The 12,550-nt window shown below is 40.6% G+C and overlaps 2 protein-coding genes and 1 long non-coding RNA gene across 4 annotated transcripts in view; 1 reads left to right on the top strand and 2 right to left on the bottom strand.

The window, feature by feature from the left end:
* Positions 1–1,636, bottom strand: part of LOC110534501 (asialoglycoprotein receptor 2) — a 7,778-nt gene extending 6,142 nt beyond the window's left edge. For both annotated transcript variants that reach the window (XM_036954173.1, XM_036954172.1), the window contains exon 1: positions 845–1,636. In XM_036954173.1, the coding sequence (XP_036810068.1) occupies positions 845–947 (103 nt within the window). In that variant the 5' untranslated portion in view covers positions 948–1,636. The remainder of the gene's footprint in view (positions 1–844) is intronic.
* The window catches only part of LOC118941450, an 86,004-nt gene extending 82,426 nt beyond the window's left edge, over positions 1–3,578 (bottom strand). The window contains exon 1 of the long non-coding RNA XR_005037656.1: positions 1,680–3,578. This is a non-coding gene — a long non-coding RNA (uncharacterized LOC118941450). The remainder of the gene's footprint in view (positions 1–1,679) is intronic.
* LOC110534503 (CD209 antigen-like protein C) overlaps positions 1–12,550 on the top strand; it is a 69,450-nt gene that overhangs the window by 1,147 nt on the left and 55,753 nt on the right. The gene's annotated exons all lie outside the window — the stretch shown is intronic.

Consider the following 12,550-nt stretch of genomic DNA (forward strand, 5'->3'; position numbering starts at 1 on the left):
CACACACACACACACACACACACCATCATCATCATTAATGATTAAGATTAAAACATAACACACATCATCCCACGTCCCTAACTAATTCTGAGAACCAAACATTTCGAATGTGTCATTGGTTTTCCCCCAATGGAGGGTTGGCAGCAACCGTTTGCTCAAGAGTGTGGTTTATCTCAAATCTGATTACCAGGAAGCTGCTGTATGTAGAAATTACACAATATAGCTGAAGCATGATTTAAAGAGTAGATCTGCGATTGCTATATCAATTTTTTTAACATCAATTTAAATGAATGATATTTACCTATTTGATTCTTTAAAAATGTAACTTAGAAATACCTCATGATCTTAGTTTAACTGTCTAGCCCCATCAGAACCCAAATATAAACTTGTTTTACCATAAAATTATAAACTATGGAAACTATCATTTTGATCATGAATGGTCACTCCTTGCAGACATACTGTAGCTCTCTCTATGAATTTGAGATTGGTTACATTTTTTCCAGCCCCTCAGCTGTTTACCAAAAACATTGGCGGGGTGTCCACTGTGTTGTTGCTAAAAAAACGTTATCATCAATCTTATTTAAGTAGTTCCAAATAGTTCTAAAAACTGAAGTAAAAAAATAAATTGAATTGATACATTTTGGTGTACGTGACCCCAGCAGGTTTTGAACACCATGCTCCATTCTAACTGAACCACCCAGAAGACAGAACAATACAAATTTACAAGTGTTTTTCTAGTGTGTGGTATTAGTGTGTGAATGCGTTCAGTTTGTACGTGCAGACCTGCCTGCGTGCCTCAGCTACTGTGTGAGACACTAAGATACTTAGAATACTTAGTTCTTACCTGAGAGATGGGTCTCAGTCTCCACACTCCTCGTTAATCTGTTCCGGTTTTCTTCATTAACTTCATTCAATTCAATCACCTGTTTGTTGACGTACTCGGCCATCTTAACTAACCGTACCGAATATCAATGATTACGCCAATCAATCAATGAATTAACTAATTCAGTCTGTCTGACCTCTTATTGTAATATCTATGATTCAAACTTACTTTTACTTACAGTATTGACTTACTGTATGATTACCTTTCTATCTGACTGAGCAGTAGTTGGTTTGATGTGTCTAAATCCTGAACTTCTCTGTTCTCTGTCTGTGGAACACTGCTGGTGACAGGATGTTTCAAGTCTCTATCCACCAATAAGATGGCCGTAGGTGTTAGAATGTGTCAAGGCTCTATCCACCAATAAGAAGGAGACTATTGGGATGTGAGACAAATGGCACCCTATTCTCTATTCAGTGCACTACATGGGTGAATAGGAAGTAATTTGAGATTCAGCCTTGTGGACCAGACAGTTGTGTGTAACTTCCTCCTCATTCCTTGTTCATTCTGTTCCGTACTTTATTTCTAGCTCTCGTTCATGTTTTTTTGGCCTAATACTATAAGTGATTTGTCAACCCAAACACAAGTTATTATTGGTCAACAGTAGGTCTAGTAAATCAATAAATGAACTAAGATGATGCTGTTTACTATGTTTATTGATTTGGATCGAAAACAAGACATCTAAATACATTTTCCAATAGAACAATTAAACAAAGGAAACTTTTTACAATAAAAAAATCTCAACAATATGTTGTATTTGTCATCATGTCAATTATCAATCTATTACATGCTGCTTCACCATACCATAGTGATTCATTAGTCCTTTATCAACTAGATGTTACTCCATACCATAGTGATTCATTAGTCCTTTATCAACTAGATGTTAGTCCATACCATAGTGATTCATTAGTCCTTTAACAACTAGATGTTACTCCATACCATAGTGATTCATTAGTCCTTTATCAACTAGATGTTAGTCTATACCATAGTGATTCATTAGTCCTTTATCAATTAGATGTTACTCCATACCATAGTGATTCATTAGTCCTTTATCAACTAGATGTTAGTCCATACCATAGTGATTCATTAGTCCTTTATCAACTAGATGTTAGTCCATACCATAGTGATTCATTAGTCCTTTATCAACTAGATGTTACTCCATACCATAGTGATTCATTAGTCCTTTATCAACTAGATGTTACTCCATACCATAGTGATTCATTAGTCCTTTAACAACTAGATGTTAGTCCATACCATAGTGATTCATTAGTCCTTTATCAATTAGATGTTAGTCCATACCATAGTGATTCATTAGTCCTTTATCAACTAGATGTTACTCCATATCATAGTGATTCATTAGTCCTTTAACAACTAGATGTTACTCCATACCATAGTGATTCATTAGTCCTTTATCAACTAGATGTTAGTCCATACCATAGTGATTCATTAGTCCTTTATCAACTAGATGTTAGTCCATACCATAGTGATTCATTAGTCCTTTATCAACTAGATGTTACTCCATACCATAGTGATTCATTAGTCCTTTATCAACTAGATGTTACTCCATACCATAGTGATTCATTAGTCCTTTAACAACTAGATGTTAGTCCATACCATAGTGATTCATTAGTCCTTTATCAATTAGATGTTAGTCCATACCATAGTGATTCATTAGTCCTTTATCAACTAGATGTTACTCCATATCATAGTGATTCATTAGTCCTTTAACAACTAGATGTTACTCCATACCATAGTGATTCATTAGTCCTTTATCAACTAGATGTTACTCCATATCATAGTGATTCATTAGTCCTTTAACAACTAGATGTTACTCCATATCATAGTGATTCATTAGTCCTTTATCAATTAGATGTTAGTCCATACCATAGTGATTCATTAGTCCTTTATCAACTAGATGTTACTCCATATCATAGTGATTCATTAGTCCTTTAACAACTAGATGTTACTCCATACCATAGTGATTCATTAGTCCTTTATCAATTAGATGTTAGTCCATACCATAGTGATTCATTAGTCCTTTATCAACTAGATGTTACTCCATACCATAGTGATTCATTAGTCCTTTATCAACTAGATGTTACTACATACCATAGTGATTCATTAGTCCTTTATCAACTAGATGTTACTACATACCATAGTGATTCATTAGTCCTTTATCAACTAGATGTTACTCCATACCATAGTGATTCATTAGTCCTTTATCAACTAGATGTTACTCCATACCATAGTGATTCATTAGTCCTTTATCAACTAGATGTTACTACATACCATAGTGATTCATTAGTCCTTTATCAACTAGATGTTACTCCATACCATAGTGATTCATTAGTCCTTTATCAACTAGATGTTAGTCCATACCATAGTGATTCATTAGTCCTTTAACAACTAGATGTTACTCCATACCATAGTGATTCATTAGTCCTTTAACAACTAGATGTTAGTCCATACCATAGTGATTCATTAGTCCTTTATCAATTAGATGTTAGTCCATACCATAGTGATTCATTAGTCCTTTCTCAACTAGATGTTACTCCATATCATAGTGATTCATTAGTCCTTTAACAACTAGATGTTAGTCCATACCATAGTGATTCATTAGTCTTTTATCAACTAGATGTTAGTCCATACCGTAGTGATTCATTAGTCCTTCAATTAACCTCTTAAAGCTAGGGGGCAGAATTTTCACTTTTGGATAAATAGCATGCCCAATTTCAACTTCCTACTACTCATGCCAAGAATATAAGATATGCATATTATTCATAGATTTGGATAGATAGATTTTTGTAAGCTGTTTCTTTCTGGATCAAACGTGCTTTATAAATGGACATTTTCGATATATATGGACGGAATTAATCGAACGAAAGGACGATTTATGATGTTTATGGACATATTGGAGTGCCAACAAAAGAAGCTCGTCAAAGGTATTGCATGTTTTATATTTTATTTCAGCGTTTTGTGTAGCGCCTGCTCCTTTGTTTACTGCTGGTGCAGATGGTGCAGGCTATCAGATAATAGCTCCTTCTGCTTTCCCCGAAAAGCATTTTTTACATCTGACATGTTGTCTGGATTCACAACGAGTGTAGCTTTAATTGAGTATCTTACATGTGTGATTTAATGAAAGTTTGAATTTTATAGCATTTTATTTGAATCTGGCGCTGTGCATTTCCCCCAGCAATTAGCCAGTTGAGACCTCTCCCCTATCCATAAGAGGTTTTAATTATTTTTATTATTATTATATATATATATTTTTTATACATAAAACAGTGTGACTTGCAGTTGGACACCAACACTGAAGATTGAGATTACACACACACAACTCCCTTTTTAACTTCTGAGAAAGATGCAGACATTGATTTCCCACCGACACTTCTGTCTAACTCTTCACACCGATGTCACACACAGACAGCATAGATAGATAAAAGGCCCCTCCCTATATGGCATCAGACCATTGGTGATGTATGTGATGAAATAAATAGGTGGCTGGTCACAGAATACAAGACGTAACGTGACCTTCGTTTGAAGGCTGGGGTGTCAAATCTCAGTAATACTATTTGATCTATATGTGACCTCAGGTCACATTTTGTATCTACTAAAATATATGTTTAAAACATAAGCATGGTCGGAAACAAAAACTTTTCTGTTAGAAGCTAAAGTGGGGGAAGTCAAGTGGTGGCCAGTGACGTGTTGATTTGACAGTTTCTCATCAGTTAAAACAGTTAAAACTGTCACTTACAGTTAAGCATAATCCAATGGCAATGTTGTTAATACAAATAATGAAGAAGCTTTTACAGAGTACAGTATGCCTAATCCTCTCCTCTATATCTGAACAGATCAATTATTTGTTCACTCTTCCTCATTCTCCTAATGTTCTTCTTCTTCCTCTATGTCTCTCTCTGACACTAAGGCTCTATCTTAATTAGTCTTTCCTAGATTCCTCTCCTCTTATCTCCTCTCCTCCTTCTCCAGCTGATCTCTCTCTTTAGTCAGGTTATTGTATCTGGTCTGTAACTGGTCTCTCTCTTTAGTCAGGTTGTCGTAACTGGTTTGTAGCTGGTCTCTGTCCTCAATCAGGTTGCTGTAGCTGGTCTGTAACTGGTCTCTCTCTTTAGTCAGGGTGTTGTAACTGTTCTGTAGCTGGTCTCTCTCTCTTTTGTCAGGTTGTTGTATCGGGTCTGTAACTGGTCTCTCTCCTCAGTCAGGTTGTTGTAACTGGTTTGTAGCTGGTCTCTGTCCTCAGTCAGGTTGCTGTAGCTGGTCTGTAACTGGTCTCTCTCTTTAGTCAGGGTGTTGTAACTGTTCTGTAGCTGGTCACTCTCTCTTCTGTCAGGTTGTAGTAGCTGGTCTGTAGCTGGTCTCTCTCTTTTGTCAGGTCGTTGTAAATGGTCAGTAACTAGTCTCTCTCTTTAGTCAGGTTGTTATAGCTGGTCTGTAACTGGTCTCTCTCTTTTGTCAGGTCGTTGTAAATGGTCAGTAACTAGTCTCTCTCTTTTGTCAGGTCGAAGTAAATGGTCTGTAACTGGTCTCTCTCTTTAGTCAGGTTGGTGTAGCTGGTCGGTAGCTGGTCTCTCTGCAGTTGTGTTAGTCTTGTAAACGTAAAAACTCCTTCACAAGTTGTTCCTTTTATCCTCAGAGTATAAATACATAGTTACTAGCTAAAACATCATGTACGTAGTAACCATCTCTTACAACTAAGGGATAAGCAATGAACATATTGCAAAAATATTAAACTTACAGTGGACAGACTGGCCAATGATCCCAGCAGTGGAGGCTCCTCAGAGGAGGAAGAGGAGGACCATCCAAGGAATTTCATTAAAAAAGTGAAACATTAAAACAGTTATCCTCTTTAGATAAAACTATTCTAAATATTAATACAATTAGAGGTCTACAGCAGCTTACACAGCACTCTGTAGGATAGCACAATGGTGTAACCGGAGGACAGATAGTTTACCTCCTCCTCTGGGTACATTGACTTCAATACAAAACTTGGGAGGCTCATGGTTCTCACCCCCTTCCACAGACTTACAGAGTAATTATGACAAGTTCAACCTATTAGGACGTCCTCAACCTATCAGAGTTCTTGCAGCATGAACTGACATTTTGCCCACCTAATCAAAGGATCAGAGAATAAATCTAGTACTTACAGCATAGTCTAAAGCTAGCTAGCGCTGCAGAGCATAATATGTGTTGAGTAGGTGACTCAAAGAGAGTGAAAACAATAGTTAAACAGTTTTGAACAAATTCAATTCTTTAAAAATGAAGGAGAAGTTTAGCCTTTAGCCTTCTCAAACACCCGACTCAAATAGATAGGGATAATATGTTAGCTAGCTGGCTATGGCTTTCCAACACTGGAACACATAAATGTATTGCCAGCAGGGCCCACGGGTGTAACTGCTCAACTGCTTGCTGACTGTACACTGTACTGCATGATTGTAGTGGGTTTACTAATGCATTAGTTCTAGTAGCTATGTTGACTAGCTATGACATTAGCTAAAATGGTGACAACAATGTAGGCTGTCTGTAGTGGTTAGCGGGTATGATATGTTTGCAATGTGGTGTGCAAGGGGTGTGCAAGGAGCGTGCAAGGTGTGCAAGGAGTGTGCAAGAAAAAAAAGGACCTTGTCCAATTCAGGTAATATAACAAATATATTCCAGGACAAATTAGCTAGCAAATGCAAGCTAGCTAAATGTCTATGTATTTTAAATTCATTTTTTTAGTTGGATTTCATGTAATAGACATACACAAAATAGTCCAAATTGCTGATGTGAAATTTAAATAATGACTTGTTTTCAAAACAAAAATACAAAAAAGAAAAGTGGTACATCTGTATACACCCCCTTTGTTATGAAGCCCCTAAATAACATCTGGTGCAACCAATTACCTTCAGAAGTTTCATAATTAGTTAAATAAAGCACAACTGCGTGCAATTTAAGTGTCACATGATATGTCACATGATCTCAGTGTATATATATACATCTGTTCTGAAAGGCCCAGAGTCTGCAACACCACTAAGCAAAGAGCACCACCAAGCAAGAGGCACCATGAAGACCAAGGTCCTCTCCAAACAGGTCAGGGACAAAGTTGTGGAGACGTACAGATCAGGGTTGGGCTATAAAAAAATATCCGAAACTTTGAACATCCCACGAAGCACCATTAAATCCATTATAAAAAAATTTAAAGAACCACAACAAACCTGCCGAGAGGGCCGCCCACCAAAACTCATTGACCAGGCAAGGAGTGCATTAATCAGAGAGGCAACAAAGAGACCAAAGGTAACCCTGAAGGAGCTGCAAAGCTCCAGAGCTGAGATTGAAGTATCTGTCCATAGGACCACTTTAAACCTCTCATGACCCTGAGAACACCATCCCCACTGTGAAGCATGGTGGTGGCAGCATCATGCTGTGGTGATGTTTTTCATATGCCAGGGACTGGGAAACTGGTCAGAATTGAAGGAATGATGGATGGCGCTAAGTTAAGGGAAATTCTTGAGGGAAGCCTGTTTCAGTCTTCCAGAGGTTTGAGACTGAGACGGAGGTTCACCGTCCAGCAAGACAATGACCCTAAGCATACTCCTAAAGCAACACTGAAGTGGTTTAAGGGGAAGCATTTAAATGTCTTGGAATGGCCTAGCCAAAGCCTAGACCTCAATCCAACTGAGAATCTGTGGTATGACTTAAAGATTGCTGTACACCAGTGTAACCCATCCAACTTGAAGGTGCTGGAGCAGTTTTGACTTGAAGAATGGGCAAAAAATCCCAGTGGCTAGATGTGCCAACCTGATAGAGACATACCCCAAGAGACTGCTGTATTTGCTGCAAAAGGTGGCTCTACAAAGTTTTGACTTTGGGGGGATGAATAGGTATGCATGCTCAATTTTCACATTTTTAGTTGTATTTCATGTTTGTTTCACAAGCAACAATATTTTGCATCTTAAAAGTGGTAGGCATGTTGTGTAAATCAAATGATACACCCCCCCCAAAAAAATATATTCTAATTCCAATTTGTACGGCAACAAAATAGTAAAAATGCCAAGGGGATGAATACTTTCGCAAGGCACTGTATATCTCCTCTCTCTTTATCCCCTCTCTTTCTTTCCCCTCTTTCTCCTCTCACACTCTTTCTCTCTCTCCCCTCTCTCTTTCTCTCTTTCCCTATCTCTCTCTATTCCCCTCTCTCTCTCTGTTTCCCCTCTCTCTCTCCCCTCTGTCTCACTAGCCTCTGCTCTCTCCTCCTCCTTGCTATCTCTCCCATATTTCTCTCCCCTCCCTTTCTCCCCTCTCTCTTTCTCCTCTCTCTCCCTCTTCTCTCTCTCCTCCCCTCTCTTCCCATCTCCCTGTCCTCCCTCTCTCTCCTTTCCCTCTTCCCTCTCCTCTCTCCATCTCCCCTCTCTCTCATCCTCTTCCCTCTCTCCTCCTCTCCCCTCTCTCCTATCCCCCTTTCTCCCTCTCTCTATCTCCCTTTCCCCTCTCCTCTCTCTTTCCCCTCTCCTCTCTCTTTCCCCTCTCCTCAATATTTAATCTCTCTCCTCTGCTCTCCCCTCTCTGTCTCACTATCTCTCCCCCTCTCTCTATCTCTCTCCCCTCACTCCTTCTCCCTCTCTCTCCCCTCTCTCTTTCTCCTCCCCCCCCTCTCTTTCCCCTCTCTCTCTCTCGCTCTCTCCCTTCCCTTCCCTTCCCTTCCCTTCCCTTCCCTTCCCTTCCCTTCCCTTCCCTTTGCTTCCCTTCCCTTACCTCTCTCTCTCCCCTCTTCACTCTCCCCTTTAACTTCACTCTCCCCTTTAACTCCCTTCTATCTTTCCCCTCTCATCTCCTCCTTCTCTCCCTCTTACCCCTCTCTCTCTCCCCTCTCTCTTTCACCTCTCTCTTCTCTTCCCCCTCTCTCCTCTCCTCTCTCCATCTCCCTCCTCCCCTCTCTCCTCCCCTCTCTCCTCCCTCCCTCCCTCCCTCCCTCCCTCCCTCCCTCCCTCCCTCCCTCCCTCCCTCCCTCCCTCCCTCCCTCCCTCCCTCCCTCCCTCCCTCTCCCCTCTCTCTTTCCCCTCTCCCCTCTCTATCCTCCCCTCACTCCTCCACTCTTCCCTATCTCCCCTCTCTTTCTCCTCTCCCCACTCTCTCTGTATTGCGACAGGTTTACATCAGGACAGGTTTTCCACTGTTTAGCTCTGTCAGAGAAATATACTATGTTACACGTATTGCACAACAAATTCTAACATTGTAATTTTATTTTATTTATTTTACCTTTATTTAACTAGGCAAGTCATTCAAGAACAAATTCTTATTTTCAATGACGGCCTAGGAACAGTGGGTTAACTGCCTGTTCAGCGGCAGAATGACAGATTTGTACCTTGTCAGCTTGGGGATTTGAACTTGCAAATTAACTGTTGGCAAATCCATAATGAGGGTGCACTCATGAGGTTAAATTCCGAAGCTAAACCCTTCTCCCCGAAATATACACTCGTACACTCTCCCTCGATGATTTTGAGGAATATGATTGCACCAATCCAATGCATTTAAATGCATGACTGAACAAGTGCACACTTCTGGAGAATGAAGGATAGAGAATGGGGACACAGCCCTAGTGACTGACTTGACTACTGACCTACTTATCACACTCAGAGAGCCTCTTCTCTAGCACCACCTTCTCATTGGTCAGGACACTGACCCTGTCTCTCAACATGTCCCTGTCTTTAGTCAGGGCATTGTAACGCTCCTGTAACTAGTTTGTGTTTGTCAGGCACTGGTCTGCAATGATACAACTGGGATCTGTCTGGTCTTGCGCCAGACCAGTGGTGTTGCAACAGCCCTATAAATGTTTTCTCTCTTTGTTGGAACGGGCTGGAAGAAAGAAAAGAGAAGTTCCTGGGATGTGTCCCAAATGACACTATTACTTATATGGTGAGCTGCTTTTGACCAAAGCCCTATGTGCCCTGGTCAAAAGTAGTGCCCTTTAAAGAGGATAGAATGCTATTTGGGACACAGAACATTTATTTTGTGTGTCAGTTATGTTGACAGACTGCTGGTCTGTAATGTCTGTAAGTCTGAATTGTGATCCTTGGTTTGTGACAACAGAACTATGGTGTGACAATGACATTCATATCTGTCCTAATGGCCCTGTTCAAATGTAGTGCATTATAAAAGAGGAAAGCCTCACTCAGAAATCCAGTCTCAGGGACATGTTGAGAGTGACTTGTAGAACACACAGCACTCCAAAACACACAGCAGCCAGCCTGTAGAGTCTTGTACTTCCATCCGCAGAGGAACACACACACACACACACAAACATACATACACACAAACATACATACACACTCAGACACACAGAAACATAGACACAGAAACTCAGACACACACACACACACACACACACACACACACACACACACACACACACACACACACACACACACACACACGCACACACACACACACACAAAATCCTACATTATGATTACAAACAGAATAAACATAATCCGACATCACTACTGACTACGATTAGAACTCTGAGAACCAATCCCTTCCCCCCGCCCCGATTTATGGTTTGCAGCGACCGTTTGCTCAAGAGTGCTGTCATCTCAATTCTGATAAACAGGAAGCTACTTTATGAAGAAATTACCAAAATTACACAATATAGCTAAAGCATGACTGTAACGGCTTCTAGAAGTAGTGGGTGGAGGAGTCAGGCGCAAAGAGCAGGGTAGTACAAAGATGTGGATCGTTTATTTCCAAAAAAACAGAGCCTGTTTCAGGTTTCAGGTTACCAGCCCCTCAGCTGTTTACCAAAAACAGTGGTGGGGTATCCACTGTGTTGTTTAAAAATATTATTTTCAATTGATCTTATTAAATAGTTGTACATAGTTCCAACAACTGAAGTAAAAAATAATATTGAATTGATGCATTTTAGTGTATGAGACCCCAGCAGGTTGTAAACCTCAGGCTCTGTACCAGCTGTACCACACAGAAGACAGAACAATAAAACATGTACAAGTGTTTTTCTATGATGTGCTATTAGTGTGTGTCCACGTGCCAGAATACGTGTGTGCGCTCGGTTTGTGCGCTCATACCTGTCTGCATCTGTGTGTGTGAGAGAGAGAAAGATAATTCTTTGTACCTGAGAGATGGGTCTCAGTCTTCACGCTCCGCGTTGCTATATTCTGGTTTTCTTCATTAACTTTGTTTAATATAATCACCTGTTTGTTGATGTAGTCGGCCATCTTAACTAACCGTACCGAATATCAATGATGACCCCAATCAATTTATTAATTAATTTATTAATCAACTAATTAATTCTTTATTGTATTTTATTTATTTTACTGTAGTATATATCATTTTAACTTATAGTATTAACTTACTTATCTTACCTTTCTAACTGACTCCTAATGGTAATATCTACTGTATGATTCTAACTTCAGTGACTAGTAGTTGAGTAGTTGCTCAGATGTGCATCTCTACCAGTTACCTCTCTGATCTCTGTCTGTTGTCCACTACAGTTTTTAAAGTATCCAATCACCTTCAATCAGGAAGTTATACATTACAGGATATTCTAAACACAGTGATATAACATGATAGCTGCATGACAACAAGTAATGAGGAGCGCAGTCTTTCATCCTATCACTTTGACTGTTCTGTTTGTGGCTTCTCCAGCCTTCAAATGGAGTTCACATTATGACTCTCTCTATGCCATCGATAGGGGCCCTTTTATTTAATCTATGCTGTCTGTGTGTGACATCAGTGTGAAGAGTTATTCAGAGGCGTGTGTGGGACATCTGTCTGCATCTTTATCAGAAAAGGGGAACTTCACACGTGTGTCTGTTTGTCTGTGTGTGTCTGTGTGTGTGTTTGCCTGCGTGCAGCATGTATCCTCTCAGTACTCTTCTTCCTGTGTCCAACTGCAATTCACATTGTTTTAACAATCCAATCACATTCAATCAGGAAGCTGGTAATGTCACGGTCGTCCTCCTCTTCATCTGAAGAGGAGAGGCGAGAAGGATCAGAGGACCAAAATGCGCCGTGGTATGTGTTCATAGTGAATTTTAATCAAGAAAACACTGAACACTGCAACACTATACAAAAACAATAAACCAATGACGACAAATGAGACCTGTGCTGACACAAGCCACTAACATAGACAATCACCCACAAACAAACAGTGCACCCCAGGCTACCTAAGTATGATTCTCAATCAGAGACAACTAATGACACCTGCCTCTGATTGAGAACCATACTAGGCCGAAAAACATAGAAATCCCCAAATCATAGAAAATCAAACAGACTGCCCACCCAACTCAAGCCCTGACCATACTAAATAAATACAAAACAAAGGAAATAAAGGTCAGAATGTGACAGTACCTCCCCTCCCCCCCAAAGGTACGGACTCCGGCCGCAAAACCTTAACCTATAGGGAGGGTCTGGGTGGGCGTCTGTCCGCGGTGGCGGCTCTGGTGCTGGACGTGGCCCCCACTTCACCATTGTCTTAGTCCGCCTCATTGTCCGCCTCTGTGGCTTCCTAACCATGGCAACCCTTCTCAATGGACAGAGGAGCGGCAGCTCGGGACAGAGGGGCGGCAGCTCGGGACAGAGGGGCGGCAGCTCGGGACAGAGGGGCTGAGGGGCTCTGGCGCCTCTGGGCTGAGGGGCTCTGGCGCCTCTGGGCTGAGG

This window comes from Oncorhynchus mykiss, chromosome 19 (assembly GCF_013265735.2).
Source record: "Oncorhynchus mykiss isolate Arlee chromosome 19, USDA_OmykA_1.1, whole genome shotgun sequence".
In the NCBI taxonomy this organism is placed as follows: Eukaryota; Metazoa; Chordata; class Actinopteri; order Salmoniformes; family Salmonidae; genus Oncorhynchus; species Oncorhynchus mykiss.